Source organism: Halichoeres trimaculatus, unplaced genomic scaffold (assembly GCF_033239565.1).
Source record: "Halichoeres trimaculatus isolate MK-OKI-2021-1 unplaced genomic scaffold, fHalTri1.1 fHalTri1_scaffold_8, whole genome shotgun sequence".
NCBI classification, from domain to species: Eukaryota; Metazoa; Chordata; class Actinopteri; order Labriformes; family Labridae; genus Halichoeres; species Halichoeres trimaculatus.
In genome coordinates, this window is record NW_027437186.1 from 35,377,913 (window position 1) to 35,402,129 (window position 24,217).

The 24,217-nt window shown below is 37.3% G+C and overlaps 1 protein-coding gene across 4 annotated transcripts in view; it reads left to right on the forward strand.

The window, feature by feature from the left end:
* pde10a (phosphodiesterase 10A) overlaps window positions 1-24,217 on the forward strand; it is a 113,278-nt gene that overhangs the window by 51,990 nt on the left and 37,071 nt on the right. For all 4 annotated transcript variants that reach the window (XM_074676251.1, XM_074676252.1, XM_074676253.1 and 1 more), the window contains exon 2: window positions 9,692-9,823. In XM_074676251.1, coding sequence (XP_074532352.1) covers window positions 9,692-9,823 — 132 coding nt within the window. The remainder of the gene's footprint in view (window positions 1-9,691; window positions 9,824-24,217) is intronic.

The following is a 24,217-nucleotide window of genomic DNA, read 5'->3' on the forward strand; positions in this document are numbered from 1 at the left end:
AAAGTGCAAAAAGCTCCATAAGAAAATAGATGCTGACAGCTTGTCCATCATTGTCCAGTCAGCCAGCCTCCACCTCCACAGGGTCCAGGACTGAGCTTCTTCAGCAGTCTGTTCAGTCTCTGTCTCCTGGATCCTGTCTGCTCACAGCAGGTGAAGCTCTTCACATGTGGCCTTGGTGTCTGGTGTTAGCTCTGTTAGCCATGTCTGTGAATAGCATGATGCTACTCTGCCCTCTGGTATTCCCTCTGTTGCTGGGTTAGCACAGCTAGCTCGTCCATCTTATTGGAGATAGATCTTACGTTCCCAATAACGATGGATGGAAGGACAGGTCCATGTCGTCACTTCTTAGCTCACACCTGAGAACCAGCACGTCGTCCTCACCTCCTTCTCCTCACCTTGTGGGAAACATCCGGCCTAGCACCAGTTAGCATTAACATGCAACAGGCTGCTAACAGCTGAGTTCTCATGTAAACAATGCAGCCATGGTTACATGTAGGATCTACAGACAAACACAGGAGAAAAAATAGTAAAAATATCACTGAAGCCACAAAAAGTTTGGTGTCCATGACCAACAAATGAGCCATACAAAGTAATGATCCACTCCAAATACAAAGATTACGAAAGAGAGACAAAAAAGTTTTGAGAAACGGATAAAAAAGAGATAGCTGCTGCAAAAGGCAGCCATAGCCAACAGGGTGGCGCTTAGCAATGATTCTACAATTAGGGGAACATCTCAAGTCTGTTTGTTTAGCAAAAAATACAAATCGTGTGTTGAAATTTGCAGTTTTTTTTGTGCTGTGCGCCGTCAGTTTTTGCTCTTCAAAATTAAAACTATAATACATGTTTCTGAATATTTTTTTCAATTATATTTGTTTAAAATGTTCAGGGTCTGCAGTTAGCACAAGAGACAAAACATGTAGGAAATGTCGACTGTGTTAGCGTCACTAAATGTAGAGTTGTAGAGACAGGTTTCTCTCTTCTTGTCCTGTCAGCTGGTTACTGGGGTTTTTGATAATTCTTTAAATTTTGTCTAAACTGTGAAATAAATGATGAGGGACATTTTTAGGGAGCGTAGTCTGACAGAGAAATGTTGAATAACTCTAAATTCAGTATAATATGGAGTTATGGTGAAAAATAGTCACAACTTTTTGAATACCTAAATATTTAAGAATCCATTAGAGCTTAAGCTAATTAATAAATTGTGAAAGACTTTTACACAGTAACACCCTCCCTTTAAAAACCATTTCTTTTGACCCTCCTGAGCTGACGGATTTATCGTCTCTCCACTCGTGATGTGAAGTCAGTAAAATCACTCAAATTGATTATGTCACATCACTCCCAGCTGAGAAAATACAAAGGGTAAAACGTAAACACAGAGCAGCGTCTGCCGTCTTTCCTCCTAAGGCCTCATGGACTCTCCCTTCTCGATCTGTTTTGGCGTCTTGTGCTTGTAATTTGTCACCACAGGGTTTGTACACAGAGCCGTGCTCTCAGTTTTTTGTGACGCGCGTTTGTCTGCTGCTCACATCCCAAACACACAGTTTGTCTTTGCCCCATGGAAATAGGACATCTGGCTGGTCTCTCTTCATGTGCGCACATATGATTTCTAAATATTTTTAAGCACCGACTGACACAAAACCTGCATTGAGGAAGTCAGCAGCCGCGTTTTCTTTCCTTTTTTTGTGGGTGTCACTCACCACAGAGCGCTCTTTGTGTGGGGAAAAGAACAAAGTCTTCAGGGTCTCTGCAGCGTTCCTGTTTTACTCCTCCCTGTGCGTCTGTCTGTCCCCTCCACCCCCCTCCAACTTTCTCTGATTTATTAAGCTGTGAGCTCCATGTGCGTCAGAGCTGGCCCGGAGTCTCGTGAGGCGTTCCGCTCCTGAAGATGTGTGTCTCGTGTCTGGACAGCGTCAGATCACAGCCTCCTCCACCCCCCAACTTCTAAACTAACCTCCACCTCTGTTTGCCTTATTTGTCTGCAATTACAAACCTCCTCCACCCCCCAATCCCCCTCTCCTACACGCACACACATTCACAGAGATGATCCAATATAGCCGTAGATGTTTCTGGAGGAATAGAAGAAGAGCTTGTTGATGGCGTCACACACGGTTTATCAGAGTCAGGAGAACTTGAAGCTAAAATTTCATTAACGTTATTCCTAGAATGCTCCAAAGCCACTTAAGCTGCTTTAAATAGACCAAACGACGTTATCTGGAAAATCTGTCTGTTTCAGTCTGCACCAATTTGTAGCTTCAGATCATTTCAGTGATATTCAACAGAGATTTTTGCAGTGGCAATAAAAAAAAAGAAGAAGTGTGATTTTTCATCTTTTTTCTTTTTCTATCAAAATCACTTTTTGCTTTTTCTGTGGAGAATATCACATCAACGTACCCGGGCACCAAGTAACAGCCTTTGATTACAAATATTGTTGAGCAAAACTGCAAATCTGCGCAACATTTCTTCGTGTTTGTTGTTAGAAATGTGGTTTTTAATAGGAAAACTGAAAAAATTAAGGATGTTTTTATTCAAATTTAATCAAACAATTCTTCACTTGCACCTTCTAGAGGGTTTTTTATGTTTTTTTCCAGAGCAGTCTAATGTAAGTAATTGCAGTAACCAGCTGCAGCAAAAACAGTGGAAATAAAGGATTAGAAAGTAGAGATCTAGTAAAATAATCATTATAATATAAAAACAAAATAAATTTGAATTCATTAAAGATTTTATTCTGGTAGTCCTGCAAAGAAAAAAATATTCAGACTAGACCAGGGGTCTGCAACCTTTACTTTCTGAGAAGCCATTTTTCCTTAGCTCAGCTGGATTAAAGTCATTAAGAAGCCACAAAATTGACTTTATCTTCACGTTAAATGCAATAGAGTATATTAAATTATAAATATAGGAATATCTAGTGAGTAATAATCTAAAAGAAAAGTTTTTCAAATGTATAAAATTGTACATTTGATGTCTTAATTTTTAGCTTCATTTATTTAAGAGAAAAATAGAAATTTAATTTAATCTCAAATTTAAAATATTAACACATTTTAAAATTGTAAAAAAAAAAAAAAGTTGAAAAATATTACAAAATTCACAAATAAACTAAAACAAAAAATAGATAAAATTTCAAAAATTTGAAAGAATTAGAAAAAAAAACATTTCAAAAATTTTCAGCGATTAAAAAAATGGAATTTTGGAAATTTGCAAAAATGTAAAAAAAAAATTGAAATTTCCAAAAAAAAAAATAAATGAAATTAACTAATTTCAAAAAGTGTAAAATAAAAAAAATCAAAAAGTTGCAAAATATTACAAATTCACAAACTGAAATTTTAAAAGTAAAATTTTTTTAAAAATTAGCGAAAATTTAAAAAAACGGACATTTCAATTTTTGTCCATTTTAAAAATAGATTTATAAAAAATTTGCAAAAATGTAAAGAAAAAAATGGAATATCAAAAGTAAAAAAATTAAATTTGATAAATTGCAAAAGTTTTACTTTTTTTTGAAAGACTACATGAATTCAGCAACATATAGATCACTTTGCTCAACTCTTTTTTTGTTGTTTGCTAATATCTCGCCACAATCTAATCATGTATATTAAGCTGGCACGTTGTCAGTTACATGAAATCATCCTCACAGAATTAAAATCTGTATTTTCTTCCAGATGAGTCTTTTTGTAGATGTAGTTATCTTCCCAGGGCTGTAAAACTTGAGGTTAGCCACAGGTGCATGGAAAGTTGGTGGGCTGTTGATGTTGTAGGAGGTGAAGTAGAGCGGTGGCAGGCTTTATTGACAGATGGGATGAAGATTTAGTTCAACTGAATGTTGACGCAGGATTTTATCTAGTGTCAGTGTCTTTAATCATCAATACCCTCTGTTAGATAAATAACAATTCTTTATCTTAATGATTTTTTCAAAGCTTTAAGGAGCCACTGCAAAGGGAAGTGTCTGTGTGTTTGTGTTGTGAGTTCAGCATAAGTTTCTTCTAGTATTTTCATACACAGGACGTTGCTGCGTTACTCTCTGCTGAGGTTAGCGTGGATTAGTGCGATGTTATTCTAAACTAAGATGGAGACTTTTTTAATTAAATTTAAAAGTAATTAACTTGAAGTAGCTCAAGGGAGTGCTTCAAAACAGAGATGGAGACGATATTATTAGTTTGAGTCTTCAGTTTGTTTTATTTTGTTGCATTTTTATTAATTTCTGTTAACAAACAAGTTGTGTCTGAACGGCCTGATGAGGGTTTCTGCAGCATGAAAAGAGAATATTTTAAAAAAAGATGGAGACATTTTAATATTAATTCAATTTAAAGCTTAAATTTTAAGATTTTTTTTCTCATTAAAGATGAAGTTTTCAGATATTTTTTTATTCTCTTATTGCAGAAAATATCAAAGCTGGACAATTTTGTGGTGAAAATATTGTTATGATACATTAAGATTAGGAAATTTTCTTCTGTCAGAGAAGTTATGATGGTGATACTGGGAAAATTAAAGAGGTGTGAGATGCTGATGAGTTTTGGGTTGGCAGGAAGTTAGTTTGATTTATGATGAAGGAAGTTTTATTTAATCTGAATAAAGTGATGACATACTTTTAGCTCCTCTAATTTTTGATTTTTGTTGAAAGAAGTGTTTGTCAGTCACATTTTGATGTATAAAACTGGAGCTAGAGTAGCAGGATTTTTTTTTAAATTCAGAAGTCATCATTGTTTCCATGTAGAGACATGATTTGCATTTGAAAAAAAGGGTTAAATAAATTTTAATATTGCAAAACTCATGCAAAAATGTTTAAAACCTCAAGAATTCAGAGCAGTGACGTCAGTGTTGTGATGATGTAGCGTCTGTTTGGCTCTGTTTTAAAAATCAGCCATGATTTCACACACCACTTGGTTTGAGTTTTATACTCTGTGTGTGTGTGTGTGTGTGTGTGTGTGTGTGTGTGTGCCGGCTGAACACATGCCTTCCAGCTGCATGTCCTCGTGTGATTCATGCTCAGAGGGAGTCGACACAGATGCTGCTGATAAGCGGACGTTTCGTGAGAAAGCCGTGTGGAGATGATCAGGTGTGCTGAGGATGGCGGCCTGCGCTTCCTGTTATCTGATCACATGTTCACTTCCCGTGTGCTTTTCAACATGTTCGCTCATTCAGCAGAGCAGAGCAGAGCTGCTACGTTTAGTTACACATCACGTCTGCACTCCTGCTCTCTCCAGATGACGTCTCACGGCTGGATTCAGACGTTTCTGTTTCAGTCACACGTCGTTTGTGTCGTTTGTGTCGTTTGTGTCGTTTGTGTGTGACCTAAACACGCTGGTTTCCTCGTGCACAGTGACGGCTCCTCAGACGCCAGCGGCTGTATTAAAAACAACTTTCCCTCAACAATGGTCTTGCAAATGGCTTTTTTCCCTAACAACAAAGACAGTAAACAGCAGCACTTAGCGAGCTCTCAGGAACCTAATTGCCTATTAAGCTCGATGGAGTCCTCCTTTATCCCGCTGCCTCTGCTGGGGGCTCCGGTCCCTGGAGACAGAGCTTTACAGTAAACATAAGTGAGCACGCCCGAGAGCTCGCTGAGAGCTCGAGTCGGAGCATGCACGCCGCTGCAGCGTCCGTCACTGTCACCTCTCAGCAGCGTGACCTCTGACTGTGTCAGGCCCTGCGTCTGTTTGAGGAACTGTCAGGAACAACGTGCGACTCCAGCAGCTCGTGTTTGACATTATTAACACATGACCTCAGCATGAATCACCTGTAGACTCAATAAAAGGAGAGTGTTATAATTAATGTCAGGGTATTTAAACAGTGAGAGTTTTGTTTAATCCAGCTCATCATCACTTTGATGTGTTATCATCAAAACTTTCCCCTTAACTGAGCGTTTTTTTAGTAGGTAAAACTTTTTCTTTTTAGCAGCTTGGAGAAACTTTCCTTGTTATTTTGGATAATAGAGATGTAATTTTTTGGAGGGTGGTGAATTTTCTGCCAAGAAGGAGGGTTCAACACGTATTTAATGAATTTCCAGCTCCTGAGAGGAGTTTTGTGACAAAGAAAAAATGAGAACTGACGCGCAAAGATATCTGAGAACATTTATGCAGAAGATTTTTTAAATTCCTGTTGTTATACTGTACGCATGTTGGTAGGTATGGGCAACTTTCACATTTGAAATGATACGACGCCGCTGCACGGTACGCGACAATCGGTATCGGTACTCGTTTTAAAAAAAATCAAACCTCAAAGATTTAATTGAACACATTTATTTCTGTAAACTTACAGTGATGTGTTCATGTCCAGCATGGAAAATCTCCTACTCTTCCACTCCCTCACAGTCACAAGGATGCATTTAGGTACCGTTTGATTTTTAACTTGAATTGGTTCTCAATACTCCAGACAGAATTCGGTCAGTACCTATGGAAGTACCTGTAACTTGTACCCACCCCTACATGTCGGTTCTGTTAGAGGTGTAAAGAAATATTGGTACAGCAATGTATCACGATACTTTGACCTGTGGTAAAATATTAATATTTCAGCTCTTCCTATCGATATTTTTAAAAATAAAAATTCAAAATTTAGGTGAGTTGGAAGTACAATATGTCTTCCACACCTCCCCTGCTGTAGATGGCGCTGAAGAGCTACTCTGCTGTATGTTGCCCATAAACTGAATAATAAAGATAATCTCAAATAATATTCAAAATAATTTATTCTTAAACTTGATGATGTGAGTTTTAATGCTGTAAACATCATTATTTTCTCGTTGTTATGGATAGTTTTAAACATAGACTTAAAAAAAAAAATGGATGTCATCTTGCATGGCTGAAGTGAGGTGGCCACAAAAACTGCTCCCCCTGGTGGCTGGCTGCAGTATAGGTTAAAAAATTCCAGCTCCCCAGTCATTCCAGATGGGCTGTGGTCAAACTTTGAAAAATTAATACACCTGGTAGAAATGTTTCTCACGTCTGATTGTTGTGGTGATTTGAAGATATCATTTGGCTGCATGTTTTGTGCAATATTATATTTTTTGTGAGTAATTTTGGTTACACTTACAAGTTTCACCATCTGACCACTTCTTTTACCCACTGTTTTTTTTTTTTAAGTTAGGTGTTTGTATGAAACACTGCATCTGACTTTTTTATTTCAAACACTATAAAATTGAAAAGTTGTTTTCAGTCAAATAGTTAACTCAGTAGAATATCGCAATAAACCACAATATTGTGATATCGTGATGTGTATCGTATCGTAAGGCTCTCGCCAATACTCACCCCTAGTTCTGTTAGGGGTAGATGTCATACAAGGTGATGAACAGCGTGCGTCTGAAACAGTCTTTCCATGCCCTAAGATTTTTTGAGAGATGTCTGTTTGACATTTTAGTGAAGTTAGAAGAGTTTTTTAAATGTGTGTGTTATTTTATTTTATTTTATTTTTCCATAAGAAGCCTAACAGCTGTTCCGGTAGAGAACTAGTCATGGATTAATCTAACGGTTATCAGACATGTCAGATCATGGAGTGCACAAATACTCTATGCTTCTCATTTAACGATCAGTTTTTAAATTCAACATCAGTCTCATCGCTGAACATGACATTTTAACTGATCTAGTTTTAAAGCGTGGCGTTTACTTACATTCAGAGAAAGATGGAGCGTTACACGCTGAAGTTTTTCAGGAGCTGAAAATGTGAAGCTCACACACTGTGGCTCTAACTGTGAATCATGAGGTTAAATGTCACCGTTGATGTCCTCAGTGGACATAGCTGGCATATTTCTTGACTGTTCCCATGACGAGCGCGTTCTTGGTCACAGATTTGATCCCACTGAAGTCTCACATCTTACAACCCAAACGTCTTTAAACTGGATGTTTTCCTCACTCGTTGCTTCCTGGTTGCTGTTTTCCTTGGTAGTAGCACACTGAGCAGAGATAAGGATGTAAGATGTCTCACTCCTCAGGGTTTTGACTCAAAAAAAGTAAAGTTACAGCGTCAAACATGCAGTGATGTTGCTATTATTGCATCTTGAGTAAAAGAAAAACAGCAACATGATTTACCATCTTACTATGTCTACAGGGGGCGCACAAACCAAAAGTTCCTAACAAAAGTTTTAAAGTCTTTTCCCAAAAGCTCCACAGCAAAACCCTGCAGGTCCTGAAATGTTTTCTGATTTTTAAAATGTGTTTTCTGGAAATGAAACCCAAGAGCTGGAGCTCATCCAGGAAATTACAGGAAGATTATGTAACTTTCACTGAGACAATTTTGATATTTAATCCCTTATCTCATTGATTTGTTTTGCTATTTCGTTTGATTTTCTCTAAGATTATTTTTAGTTAATTTTCCCTCCTATCTGGAGATGATTTCATTTCCCTTTTTTAGCAATGTTGTGCTCCTTTCTTTCACACTATCCTGTTTGTTTGTGTCTGCTCTGTTCTTGTTTGCTCGTCTTCTTTTTCAATCAAAATAACGTTTTGCTTTTTCTGTGGAAATATTACATCAATGTACACGATCACCAAGTAACAGCCTTTGATTACAGACATGGTGAAGCCAAACTGCAAATTTGCACAACATTTCTTGGGAAATAATCAAAGAAAATGACACTTTTTGTTGTGTTTATTGTTAGAAATGTGGTTTTCAATAAGAAAACTAAATAAAATTAAGGATGTTTTTTTTTTTCAGATTTAATCATTTTTTCTTACTTGCACCTTCTGAAGGGATTTTTATGAACTTGTTTTTTTCAGAGCAGTCTGATGTAAGTTATTGCAGCAATCGGCTGCAGCCCAAACGGTAGACGGTAGTGGTACATGATTTGCGAGAAAAATAAAAATTTAATTTAAATGAATCTAAGAAAAAAAAAATTAACAGATTAAAAAAATATATATATATAAATAAATAAAAAAATCACAAATAAACTGATTTCAAAAAGAATCTTAATTTTTTTTTTTTAATTTCAAAAATGTGCAACAATTAAAAAAAATACAATTTCAAAAATGTGCCACAATTAAAAATAAAAAATAAAAAATGTGGAACATTTGAAAAAAAAAAAAAAAAATTTACAAAAATTAAAAAAAAAAATGAAATTTCAAAAAAAAAAAGAAATTTTATAAACAGCAAAAGCTTCCCTTTTTTCATTCCCCCCCTTTTTTGAGCAATGTTGTGCTCCTTTCTTACACACTTAACTGTTTTTTTTGTGTCTGTTCTGAAATTAAAAAAAAAAAATTACAAATTTAAAAAGTGGATAAATAAATAAATAAGTTGCAAAATATTACAAAGATCACAAATAAACTGAAATTTCAAAAATAATAATTTTATTTTTCAAATTTCAAAAATGTGCAACAATGAAATGTGATGCAATTAAAAAAAATAATAAATGTGCAATATTTGAAAAAAATTGAATTTTAAAAATTTACAAAAACAAAAATTGAAATTTCAAAATAAAAAAAATGACATTTTATAAACAGCAAATTTTTCATTTTTTCCCTTTTTTGAACAATGTTGTGCTCCTTTCTTACACACTATCCTGGTTTGTTTGTGCCTGCTCTCTTCTGGTTTGTTCGTCTGCTCCCAACATGTTGTTTCCAAACTTTAATTTGCTCCAACACAACCAGAAGATATTTTTTTCACATTTTGCTCCGTCATGATAAAAAAGGCAGTATGTGAATTAAAAACCCATGTTGTGTGTGTGTGTGTGTGTGTGTGTGTGTGTGTGTGTGTGTGTGTATGTGTGTGCCCTCCTCAGGCTTGACAGATGAGAAAGTGAAGGCCTACCTCTCGCTGCACCCGCAGATGCTGGACGACTTTGTGTTGGAGAGCGTGAGTGCAGAGACGTTGGACAGATGGCTGAAGAAGAAGACCAGCAGCAGGCCTGCAGGTAAACCCTCTCCCACACACACACACACACACATGCACTGCAGCTCTGGATCAGTGTGACATAATGATTGGATCAGCAGATTTCTGTATGTTGACGCAGGGTTGTAATTTCTGTAATATTTTGCTTCGGTTGAATGTTTGCTCTTTTAGCTCACTTAATCTGGTCCGGGTTCCCGACCACAAATACAGGCTGCGCTGAATATCTGCAGCCACGGCAACTGTTGCTCTTAAAGCCGTCCTCTTAAAGAGCAGGCGGCGGCAGCAGCGGCGGTGGGTTGTATTTATTATCCCAGTCGTTTGCAGAACAAATCACTCATCTTCACATGTGTCTCCTTTAATCGTCAGAGTGTGTGATAGACAGAAGAAAGGCGGAGAGCGCGGGCCTGTTGAGTGTTTACGGGTCATTAGATGTGTTTGAGCGGGCCGGGCTGAGGCTGTGCAGTGCGCTCCACACACAGCGGACTGTTTCTCAGACCAACCGCATCCATCAAGGGCCCACAGAGCTGGCACTCGGCCCAGTCGAGCTGCTGACGTCAGAGGCGACCTCCAGAGACATGCAGCCGGCTGAAGGGGGGCCCAGGGGAGGGGCAGGGACGCGGTGGTGGTGGTGTTGGGGGGGGTTGTGCTGGCTCAGGGTGTGGGTGTGTTGAAGTGAAGGGGGGAACTGGCGGAGGATGGTTTTGTCACATTTTGGAGCTGCTTTCGACATGAGCTCTGCAGAGACTCTGGACTCTCCGGCGTTTGAAGCACTCTCCTGAATGCTGCTCGCTGCACGGCGTACAGGAGAGTGCGTGCATGTGTGTGTTTATGATGACAGGTATCAAACACAGACCCTCATGGTAATCATTCTCACTGGCGCCAAGTAGGGCTAACCCATTTCATTCATGTAGTTCAGGGCGGTGCAGATGAAGCCTGTGGAAAGCTGAATGATGATTCATAAATGTCAGAGCAGAGCAGGGAGGAGGAAGACTGTCGGCTCATCTTTCACTTATCATATGAGCCATGAAACTGTATCCTGCCAGAGCACAGATCTGTGTAGGAGTCATGAATGGATTTATGATTGTTGCAGCAAAATAAATAATTCCAGTAATAAGTTTATATTCTTCTATCTCTGCTTTTTGAAACATATTTTCCTTTGTTTTGCCTGGTTACAAAAAAGTTACTTTATTAGTATGAGCAGGTCTTTGACTCATTTGCAGTGGCTCCTTTTAGCTTTAAAAAAATATTATTGAAATAAAGAATTTATATTTTTCTTACAGAAGATAATGATGATTAAAGACACTGACACAAAATGAAGTCCTGGGTTAACATTTAGTTGAACTAAATCTTCATCCCATCTGTCAACAAAGCCTGCCACTGCTCTACTTCACCTCCTGCAACATCAACAGCCCACAACTTTCCATGCACCTGTGGCTAACCTCAAGTTTTACAGCCCTGGGAAGATAACTACATCTACAAAAAGACTCATCTGGAAGAAAATACAGATTTTAATTCTGTGTGGGTGGATTCATTTAACTGCCAATGTGTCAGCTTGATTGATATGTGGCAAGACATTAGCAAGCAACAAAATCAATCAATAGGCCTTCATGCTATCAAATTCAAGTATTATTTAAAAATTTTAAATATTTTGTAATATATTTAATTTAATTTGTTTTCAAATTTACAAAAGAATTGAAATGTTTGTTAATTTTATTGTATATTTTTTAATTTTGTAAATTTTCCAAATTTCATAAATTTTTGCAAATCTTTAGAAATTTAATTTTTTTGAAAATTCAATTTTTTTTATTTTGCAAACTGAATTCAAGAATTAAAAAAAAATATTTCTGCAGAAAATTGTGTAGATAAAAAAACAAGATTAAAAAATTAATTTTTAAATGTTTTTTTGCTAATTTATTGAGAATAAAAAACTAAGACATCACGTGTAGAATTTCATAAATTCAAAAAAGATAGAAGTTAGATAATTACTCACTGGATTTTGACTATGTATCTTATTCTATACACTTTAGTGTTTTAGTGAAGATAAAGTAGATTTTGTGGCTCCTGAGTGACTTTAATCCAGCTGAGGTGAAGTTTTACAGCCCTGGTAAGATAACTACATCTACAAAAAGACTAATCTGGAAAAAAATACTGATTTTAATTTTGTGTGGATGGATTAAGTTAACTGCCAACGTGCTGGCTTAATATAAATGCTCAATATGTGTCAAGATGTTAGCAAACAACAAAAAATAATGAGTTGAGCAATATTATTAATGTACTATGTTAGGAATTAAATATGTGTCACCATTCAAGTATTATTCAAATTTTTTTGAAAATTTATTTTATTTTTTTTCAAAAAAATATTTCAAAAAAATTTTTTTTTGCAAAATTATATTTTTTAAAAATATTTTTGCAAATTTTTAAAATGCAAAAATAAATATTTCAAAAAATATTTTTTTTGCAAAATTATATATTTTTTTATATTTTTGCAAATTTTTCAAATGCAAAAAAAAAGAATGTAAAATTTCGCACGCACACCTGAAGGCACAGATGTGTACAAAGAGGGCATGATGCAAAACGTGTCCACATTATTCAAGAAAAAGTTCCCTGCACACTGTCACTCTCAGTTACATTTTATTTATGTTACATTTCAGTCAGTATGACCTCTATCAGTAAATCACCAAAAATAAAAAAAAAAGAAATCATTGCAATTTTTGAAATTTCTACAAGAAAATGTTAATTATAAACTTTGAAACTTTTTAGAAATTTTTTTCAATGTTAAAAACTTCTATTTTTTATATTTGCAAGTGTATTTAAATCAAAAACTCAAACATCACATGCACAAATTTATGAATTGAAAAAAATAACTTCTTGTTCAGATAATTATTCATTGGATTTTAATTATGTATAAATTTTATAAACTTAATGGTCTTAATTGTGAAGATAAAGTAGATAAAGTAAAGGTTGCAGACTCCTGGTCCACCAGGTTGAAAATTAAGATTTTATTATAGAGGCTAAAATTTATCATTTTATATCAGTTTAACTCTTTAACTCCAGAGCCTGAAAATGCCTGCCAGGACCTTTTTGCTCATTTGGACTATAAAACAGTCTAAAATGTCCTGTAAGTCAATGCTTCGGCCCATTTTCACTTCTATAATTGACAAAGTATTGATTTAGACTAAGAAAATTATAATCCAAACAAAAAGAAAGAGAAGTAAAGATTTGTAGTGTTTCCTTAATTCTTTTGTGTTTCTCCAAAAACGCTCATGAAATAAAAACAGGCTTGAATCAAACCGACGCTTTTTCACAGAAACACTGAATCACTGATTGATGTTTTCGTCTGCACTGCATTAGCACGCAGCCATAAAATAACTGCGCTGAAAAACAAAGCAGACATGAATGTTCATCATGACGGATAACATGTTAAAGCTCGTTTCTTGTTACGCAGTCGATTCTTATGTTGCCTGGAAATGCACGTTAACTGCTCGCTGCGACTGTCTTAAGTGCAATAAGGAGCTCTGTAAAGCGCTCAGCGCTCATGTTAAACTCTATCAGCGATCCCCTGATGGGTATAAAGCTCACGGGAGGAGGAAACACGGTGCAGGAGGAAGGATACGGCCCTGAGAAGCATTAGCAGCATCAGGTCATAAAATCATGTCAGAGTACGTCACAGTTTCAAACGATACTGAGAATTAAGGGAGGAGGAGGCCAAGATCTACAAAAACTGACACATGAGGTGTTCGTGCATGAGCAGATCCATGCGTCGTCCAGTTATATCAGTTATTACCTCATAACATTTAAGTTTTATGGCCAAAAACTGTTTCTGTAGCAGGCTGGAAACAGGTTTCTTTTCTGTGTCTGCAGTTTTAGCCATTTCTGGCACTTCTGCATCAACTCAATCTCCTTATTCTGAAATAGTGTTGTGTGTTTATAAACTCATTATGCCAAAATAAATCACCCCATCTGACAAGGATAACCATATTTTACCAGCTGTTTCCACCGTGATGGAAAATGTCACTGAATTGCTTTGTACATTTATTGAGTTTTGACCATCCCACACTCACAGCGCCTGCTGATCTAATTTGATTCAAACTTTGTTACAGACTCTGGAGAAAAGACAGGATGTGGCAGATAATTCAACATCAAAAGTCAAACAAGACTTGATGCTTTCAAATGTTTTGATTTAAAAGTGTCACGATCAGAGGGATTAACAGAAATGTCAGTTAGCGTAGCATTGCAGTGAGGATGTCAAGTTTTCGAAAAGTTGGTTTATTTTAATACCATGTGCCTTAAAATGATACAACCTGCACAATTTCTACATTAGCTTGTATCAAAAAGTAGCAAAGCTTGTAAAAAACGACAGATTCAGGCAGAGGAGGGGGGTTTGAGGCAGACACAGACACTGACACTCATGAATAGAGGCCTATTATTCCTGTAAAAGTTGAGTTTTTATTTTTAAGGAAAATCCTGCAGACCCTACATTTGATACCTTTCATGCTTTTGTGGTTACACCTCTTGACATTTAGTGGGACTGATTCTTGAGGTGGTTAAAAATGGTAGAAGAAATGCAAACTACACATTTAAACTAACATCCAACATGTTGTTCGGACAAGTTTAGTTTTACAGATTTTTGAAACCGACCCTCATTTGTCCTGCATACACTAAGATCTCGTTTATACAACGTTTCACGCAAAAAATGCAGAGAAAAAATCTGTTGGGTGTGAGTCCCCAAAGCGGGAAGTGACATCAGCGTTTCCACTGAAAACTCTGGCTCACTGTTTACAGGAAAACATCAGCTATGGTGTTTCAGAAAAAATCCAGTCTGGGGGCTGTTTTCAAAAGTTTCTGTTGATGTTGGCTGGAGAAAGATGATAGATAGATAGATAGATAGATAGATAGATAGATAGATAGATAGATAGATAGATAGATAGATAGATAGATAGATAGATAGATAGATAGACAGATAGATAGATAGATAGATAGATAAGAACTTTATAAATCCCTTGGGAAGGTTCCCTTAGGAAATTCAGAAACGCTGTTTCCGTATAAAAGAGAAGCTGAAATGCTACAATACTTTTGCGTTTCGTCTTAAAACCATTGTCGTGTAAAAAGCCTCTAAGTTTTATAAAGGCAGAATTTCTTTCTTGGAGCAACTTTTGTAATATAATTTTGGATACCATCTGTCATATCATCTTTGGTTTAAAAGATAAGATAAGCTGCACTAAGCTAAGCTAAAGTAAGATAAGCTAAGCTAAGCTAATCTTTGATAAGATAAAATTAGATAAAATAAGCTGGGCTAAGCTAAGCTGAGCTATTCTTTGATAAGATAAGATAATCTTTGAAAAGATAAGATAAATTAAGATAAGCGGAGCTAAGCTAATCTTCGAGAAATCAAGATGAGCTGAGCTAAGCTGAACTAAGCTAAGCTAAGCTAAGCTAATCTTTGATAAGATAAATAAGATAATCCTTGATAAGATAAGATAAAATATGATGAGCTAAGCTAATCTTTGATAAATCAAGATGAGCTGAGCTGAGCTAAACTAAACTAAGCTAAGCTAAGCTAATCTTTGATAAGATAAGCTGAGCTGAGTTAAGCTAAGCAAATCTTTGATGGGGTACAATAAGATAAGCTGAACTAAGTTAAGCTAATATTTGATAAGATAAGATGAGCTAAGCTAAGCTAATATTTGATAAGATAAACTAAACTGAGCTAAGATAAGCTAATCTTTGATAAGATCAAATAAGATTAGCCGAACTAAGCTAAGTTGATATTTGATAAAATAAGATAAGCTGGGCTAAGCTAAGCTAATATTGATAAGATATGCTAAGTTAAGCTGAGCAAAGCTAAGTTAATATTAGATAAGATAAGCTAAGAGAAGCTAGGATAAGTTAATTTTGATAAGATTAGATAAGCTGAGCTAGGCTAAGCCAATATTTGATATGATAAGCTGAGCTAAGATAAACTGAGCTAAGATAAGATAAGCTTAGCTAAGCTAATCTTTTATAAGATAAGATAAAATAAAACTTAATTGAGGGTTTGAGGGGGAAGAGCAGTACAGTAAAATACAGTGCACCAAAGTACAACACACTAAGCTAACTAAGTATTAACAATAACACAGAAAAATAAAACACAGATTTTATTTTTTTTTTAATTTTATTGTAACAGGCTAATTAGTTAACATATTTACAATATGTAAGATTTTAGCAACCGGAACAGACTGTGCAGATATAACTTATTAACATAAAGTTTTAGCAATAGTATCACTAAGCATCATTTCGCACTTAGCATCAATAATATGTTCAAGGTTTACCCTTAGCTTCATTGAATCCACATTTTACAGGTGACAATGAGACAGTCAGGAAATGTTAGACCTGTAGAGTTAGTCTTATCTAAGTCGTATACAGACGTGCACAGTTCATATGTTTAATGTATGAACAGGTTTTTAGTCGTAGTTCAGCCTTTAAGCCGTGTGACCAAATCCAGAGAAAACGTAGGTCACCAAACTGACAGCTCCCTCCTTCAGCTACATGTGACTCCCTGCATCGATCTTTACATTACATCAGGAACATCACTCTCCCTCTGTTAGATCGCTGTAAGCAGACACTTCACTGTCTCTGCACCTCTCTTCCTGTAGCTTCATCCACACAAACAGCAGCTGCTCCACCACAGTGTTAGGATGAATGTTGGAAACAGACTCTTAGTTTTCTTTGAAGATGCTGGGTCTTACATGTTCATGTGTAGACGGATAAAAGAGGATGAATCTGCTCCAAAGCTGAATCCTTGAGTCTATTTTTGCAGAGACACTTTGTAGAGATGACATTGATTTTATATTTTGAGTGTGGCTGCGGCAGCAGGTCCTGTCGTCATGTGATCGTCACTGAGATAGCAACAGCTTCCTGGAAGCAGTCCCTGCAGCCAGTGCCGTTCTCACTTATCATGTGATGGGCTACATTGGATTACATAAATCTGCTTTTCTGAGTACATGCACGCGAGTGTGTGTGTGTGTTTACTTGTGCGATAGTTGTGTTGTTGCTTAAAAAAATACTCTACATCAGGTATATATTACAAAACATAACTTTCCTCTTCTTACAATGAGCTTTCAGAATTTAAATATCACATAAAACTGCAAAATAAACACACATCTTCATCAATCATCAGGTTTTAAATGAGTGTAAATATTTATACTACTTAGGCAACAGAAGAAAGAGAAAGCAGAAAAGACACCTGGGTAAAAGTATGTTCCTGGACATTAAAGATGTGAAGCATCCTGTTACCTCACTGTGAGAGCAGAAGGTAATTTCCCACAATCCCCAGGGATTTCATTTGACCATCGCACCTCTCTGGCCCCCCCGTCCCACTGGCAGTGTTTACTTCACACCACACGCTGTCATGAGGTAATTACTAAATCCCAAACCCTCTCCTGCTCCTCTTCAACAGCCTCCCATCATTCCCGTGTGCCTCTGCTGTGTGCGCACACACACACACACACGCACACACACAGACTCATGCTTTATGCACTTTCAGAAAAGAATGAATCAACATATTTTAATTTTTTTTGCACACTTTTTATATTCTTATCATTTTTTTCAGTAACTTTCAGATATCCATTTTTTTTTAACTCAATCGTCAATATCTGGGAACCCGGGAGCAGACTTACACAGTTTAGGAGTCAAAGATAAATGGGAAAAGATAAGGTTGCATCATCTTAACTACACAATACTTTTAAACTTAAAATCTTCATCCACGCAATTTTTTTTTTTTTTTGTGGTGGTGTTTTGTAACCATGAGTGAGGAGGAAACACAGAGGATATACGACCTGCGGGGGGTCCCAGGCCGTCTGTGCCCTGCTGCACAGACAGCATGTCTGTGCTCCACATGGCATGAGCCCATATACTCAATGATTTCTACAGAGCATTTAGTGTTTAAAGGGGACATATCATGCTGATTCCTGATTTAATACTTACATATAATATAATAAAGTTGAAAACAAGACCTTTCACCCCCTGAATTTTCAAAAAATGAGATATTGAATTTTTTCTGATATCCTAGAACGAGATTTGATGCCTCTGAAAATAGGTCATTGACATTTGGCCACGAGATTTCAACCTTCATGACGACACGAGGATCCTTTCCTTTTATTGGAGTAATCTGATAAAGCAGCTCCTCCTCTGTGATGTCAGTTAGTCACACAACCGCCACAGAGGGATACACCCACCAAGAGCTGAGTACAAACGTATAAACTATACATGTTACAGTACCGGTTTGACTCACCACACTGAAGCGTCCTGAGATGATCTGTGTCCAGGTGGATTTTCTTCCTCCTGAGCTGCAGAACCGTCCAGGTCTGACTCTGGGTCCAATACAAAAGGACGTATCCTACACTCTGCCATTTTATTAGTGCTATCAATGCCTTACGGTGAAGTTTTGGCAAACAGCAAACTCGCTCGGTCTGCCCCATCCAATGTGGCGATTTTGTAAATACTGCCATGTTGCAAAAACCACCCCCTGGCTCTACCCCCCCCTCTGATAGAACTGACCAATCAGAGCACAAAGGGCTGTGATGTTGCGAGGTTACTGGAGGTCATTCTCCAAACGGAGCGTTTCAACGAGATGTTCAGAATGGCCTAAAATGAGGATATTGAGAACGCTATTGTGGGGCAATGAAGGAACTAAATGACTTGTACTGAGGGCAGATATGCTTTACAGGCATCCTAGTCTGGCATAGTGAAAAGGAGAAACAAGCATGATATGTCCCCTTTAAGTTAATAAATGAGATTTGTTGAGGGGTTAGGATAAAGGCCCCGTTAACACAACGTTTCGTCCAAAAACACTAAAATGCAGGCAAAAAAAATCTGTGTTTACACAGAAATGCTGAGGGACTGAAAACACTGTAGTAAGCATGCCAGGCCTGTAGGTGGTGCTATAACTGTCTTATCCAGAAGCAGCTTTTGGTAGATCTCCACTGAAGTAGAGTTGAGCCGATCATCTGGTGTATTGATGAATGCTAAGAGCAGAAGTGGAGCAACAGATGCTCATTTTGTTAAAGACAGTCACAGATTCAGCAGATTGAGCAGCACAAGCTCAGCATGGTAGTTTGTGACGATCTTAACAACGGTACTGTTGTCCTGTTGTATGCACTTGCACAAAGCGGAGTGTGATGTCAGTGTTTCCACTGAAAACGCCGGCTTACTGTTTACACGGCAACGGTGTCAGCAGTGTTTCAGAAAAATCCCACTCTGGAGGCCGTTTTCCAGCTAAAACGCTGTTTCCGTGTAAACACAAGGCTGAAACGTAACAAAACTTTTGCGTTTCACCCTAAAACCGTTGTTGTGTAAACGGCCCCCAAGACAGACAAGACAGCAGGTCTGTGCCACAAACAGCAGGTCTGTGTCATGTAGAACACAGGATCTTATAGCTGCTCTGTTTCCTCCTCACTCACGGTTACAAAACGCCATCACAACAAAAATGACTTTGCTGTAAAAACTTGATGAAATAAGTTCAGCAAACATCTTACGTAGTTCTCATGACCTTTTTTCTTGTTATGTCAAATTTTTTGACACTTCATGTTGGATTAACTTAACTCACTCAAAGCAACAAGATGACTAGCCAACAATTTTTCTTTACAGTGTAAAGAAGGTGGAGCTACAACACTGCAGTCTGTTGATTGGTGGAAAGAATGGTCACTTCCTGTGTGACAGCAGCTGCTGTATTTCTTCTGGCGGCTCACAGACTTCTCTGAAACAAAGTTTGATTGTGCTTTGTATCAAAGAGCTACATGCTAATTATAAAGAGGATGAATTGCTGAAAGTCTTCCGCCTTCAATCTTTTTTTACTAGGGCTGGGACAGTATGTTTTTCTCCCAATTCAATTCTTTCGATTCGATTTAAATTGCAATACTTCGATACTTCTGATTTTTATTGATTTTTAGTTTGCTTTTTTAACCCCAGACCAAGGGAAAAAGTTGAATGATGATGTCTACAGACTATATTAAGAGCCATATTTTTTATTTCACATGTGAGATAGTTTGTAAAATTTATTCAGGGGATCTGACACCTCAACTTTTTTCCAACCCAGCTTATAAACAAAGACTAAAATTAAGGACTTTATTTGAAAAAAACCAAAAACAACAAAAACAAAACAAAACAGATTTTTTCAACAAAAAACACAATTTAAAATCATTACACAAAAAATCCCAATACACTTAGATTTGTTTCTCCCACCCATGTTGTTTACTGTGTCTAGTTTTTCTTCTTTGTTAGATTTATTAGTGTGGTACATGCGCTACTACGGCATCGAACCATTGTGTAACTGATGCAGCTATCGGTTTACACGCAGGCTTTACTGATCCAACCCGTACCTAAATATACTGATCCAAACCGGACTGCAACATTGGTTAGCTTAGCATCGCTAAGCTTAGCAGAACTAGCACCACCTTCCTGCAGGTCGACCGGTTTATGTCGGTCTAACCAGAGACCTCCATACAGCTTCATCTCCATCCCCTCAATGGAAACATTGACAAACCGCCTCACATAATGAGATGCTAACTGTTAGCTTGTTTACATCAGTAAATCTTCACAGCAGAGTGAGTGTAGCTCTTCACATGATGAATGACTGAATTTGAAGCCTGCAGAAATAGAAATATTGATACTTTATTCAACAGACGAGTAACTCTGGTGCCTTCCAGTGAGCATGACAGCATTCAACGAGTTAGTTGACTAAATACACTCTTTTCTTTTCACTAAGTTGCGTGTTAGTTGTTGAATTGATTTTCTCGTTTTTCCGGCCCGGGCTCCAGAGGGCAACAGCTCGGCCGAGCTGCGAGGCAGCTGACACTGCTCCTCAGATGTGTTTAGAGTCACAAGCCGACAAAGATGCGCTTGTGGGGCGAAACCTCAGAGATCCACTGTGATAATAGAGCTGCCTCACCTGCAGGGCTTTCCATCATCTGAGAGGAGGCTGTTAGAGACGGGAAAAACATTTGAGATTTTAATAATTCCCTGAACAAGAAAAGAGACTGTTCTCAAACTGCCCTGCTTGGATGTGACTCTGAAAATCTGATGTTTGAGATTCTGAAATATGTAGAAAACAACATGACTGCTACCACAGATTTATTCCATCTTGATCCAGCTCTGTTTGTAAGACACATTTCATAAGGTGGGAAAAATAAGTATTGAACACGTCAACTTTTTCTCACCACATTGATTTCCAAAGCTGCAATTCAAACAAAATTTCTCCCAGACATTGGTATTAACTCAAATAATCCACACATGAAAAGAAATCTCAACGTTCAGGTCCATAAATAATGATTATGGTGAATTAAGTATGATAACACAGGAAAAAAGTATTGAACACACTAACTGAGACTCATCTAATACTTAGTGGAGAAGCCTTTGTTTGCAATGACAGCTTCCAGAAGCTTCTTGTATGTTTGAACTAATGACCCACACTGCTCAGGTATGATTTTGGCCCATTCCTCTGCACAGATTGTCTTTAAATCTGGAATATTCTTTGGTGCCCTCTGGTGAACCATTTTCTTTACTTCTTTTGATTGATTTTCTTTTTTTGAAATCATTTGAGAGTCAACTTTGCCATGTGCTTTGGATGGTTGTCCTGCTGGAAGGTCCAGCCACGTCTCATCTTCATCATCCTGGTGGATGGCAGCAGATTCAGATCAAGAATTTCCCCATACATGGCTCCATTCATTGCTCCGTCAGTTATATGAAGTTTGCCAACACCATGAGATGAGAAACAACCCCATGCCATGATGCTTCCACCTCCAAACTTCACTGTTGGTGTAGTGTTTTTTGGCTGATGTGCAGAGCCATTTCTCCTCCAAACATGGTCTGTAGTATGACAGCCCAAAAGTTCAGTTTTGGTCTCATCTGACCAGACAACATTCTCCCAGTATTCTACAGGCTTGTCAAAATGCTGTTTAGCAAACTTAAAACCAGCTTCAACATGCCTTTTCTTGAGGAATGGAGTCTTGCAGGCTGAGCGTCCATTGAGGCCATGGCGGTGGAGTGCATTGCCTATTGTTTTCTCTGTAACAATTGTACCTGCTGCCTCCAAGTCTTTCTGGAGCACTTTCAGGGTGGTCCTTGGCTGGTTGAGTACTCTTCTGACTATCTTTCTGACTCCCTGGTCAGAAATCTTCAAGGAGCTCCAGTGCGTGGCCTGTTGATGGTAAGGTGGTGCTTCTTCCACTTGTGAATAATGGCCCCAACGGTGCTGACTGGAATATTCAGGTGCTTTGATATAAGTCTGTAACCAGTTCCATTCTGATGCTGAGCAACAATCAGGTTGTGAATGTCTTCAGAGAGCTCTTTACCCATCATGAGGTGTGTCGTATTTAACTGCTTGGTGAAAAAAACACCTTTTTTATAGGACCATCAATTTGCTCTAGCCCAGCTGATGTTGGTTTGCACTAATTGGAAGTTCAAGTAATAATTACTGACAGATTCCAGGTGGTATGGTGCATTTCCTGTCCAAAGTATACAGCCTTTCCATGGTGTGCTCAAAACTTCTTTCCTGTGTTATCGTACTTAATTCACCATAATCATTATTTATGGACCTGAACGTTGTGATTTCTTTTCATGTGTGGATTATTTCAGTTTATACCAATGTCTGGTAGAAATTTTGTTTGAATTGCAGCTTTGGAAATAAATGTAATGAGAAAAAAGATGATGCGTTCAATACTCATTTTCCCCACTGTATAAAGACTTTAAAAAACAAAAATCCAAAAGCATTTTAAGCTCCAACTTTTTCTCTGCCTTTAAAAACTCCTCACAGTTTGAGGAGCTTTATGTCTGTCGCAGGACGAGCGAGGGGACAGATACACGTTGACCGCCAAGCGTCCTGTTTGCATATCTGTTGCTGCAGATCAATACAGCGCCCATCGAGTATCAGGCACATCAGAGCCAGCTGACTGAGGGGTTTTATGCAATGAAAGGCCTCCGCCCCGGGCTGCAGAAAGTTTGATTAAGCTCCATGAATGTGACTGAAATTCTGTTAATAAGCTAAGTGGTTAGAAACCACCAAGTATCAGTTTGGAAAAAAGAAAAAACTCTGTTAATCCTCCTCAATAAAGAAAAGTGTCCCATAGTTTTTGTCTGCATCTCTGCAAATCTGCAGCTACTGATGACACTTCTGATTTCACACTGACTGTTATTTCATATAATTTAACTAACATTCGTGTTTTATTTACAAAGACGTACAGCTGTGTGCTGTCAGAGGATCTGTACCCACTTTCTGTCAGTAAAGCGGTTTTGGCTCGTGAATAAAATAAAACATTCAGGAGCCACTTGACGTCACACTAATCCATTTACTTAAACGTTGCTGTTTCCTCTGAGTTTTTTTTTTATTAATGGTCTGTGTTAAGGCTCAATGTTTTTCCAGTTCGTTGGCCTCATTTTCCTTCCTCCGTCGTCTTCCTCAGGGTGAATCTTTGCCAGAAAAGGTGCTCCTGGTCTTGAGTGTTTGAAAGCAGTATGTGGAGCAGCCAAAGTCAGAGAGTTTGTACTTCTCGTTACTTTAATCCCAGATTATCTCTACTAATGATGTTCATACTGAATAATAGTCACATGTTTTTGAGTTTTTATAAGGTTTTCGGTGATTTTTTGGTTGATTCTTGTAATTAATTGTGGGAGTGATGAAAACTTGGATTGTTAAAGAAGCTTTATGGTGTCATCGTGTTTCATCCCTTCTCTACAATTGTCTGCAAACCTGAGGAGACCAATTTGTTTGGTTTATAAAGGAAAAAGTCCCATTCTGCCTGATTTAGGATTACCTAATATTAACAGTTTAAAGACGCGTTTATTTGACCTTTTTATTTCTTTCTCAAACTTTTCTATTACGTTTTTTTAAATGCAGCTGGAAACAGAAAGCAGTATGCAGGAAAGGATCAAGTCTGCTAGTTTCGTTTCCAGATGGTTTAAATGCATAAACTGCAGAATATAGTTAGTTGATTAGTTATATTATCTTTATTTAACTCATGTTGTTATATTAAAATATATACATACAATATAAATATAAAAAATGTTTTAAAAAATCTGAAATGAATGAAAAGGAGCAGAAAGAAGAACAATCTTATTACATTTGCCCCTTCTCTCACAAAACATTAAATAAACACTTGCCAAAACACACTCACACACAAAGAAGTGGGAATATAGATTAACAACAAGAATTGATAACAAAGATCTCTTTAGACAACTGCATGTCACTAATTACCCAAGGTCCCCCCCACCCGCTGCCACCAATCACAGCCTCCCGTCACAAAAAAACAAAATAAATACATTTTAACAAATCAAGTAAATGTAATGTGAAACAAGCAAATGGAAATACCTAAATAATGACAAAAAACATAAATCAATAAAAAAAAACAAATTAAAAGGAATTTTTAATAAGGGAGGGGGGTTGAGG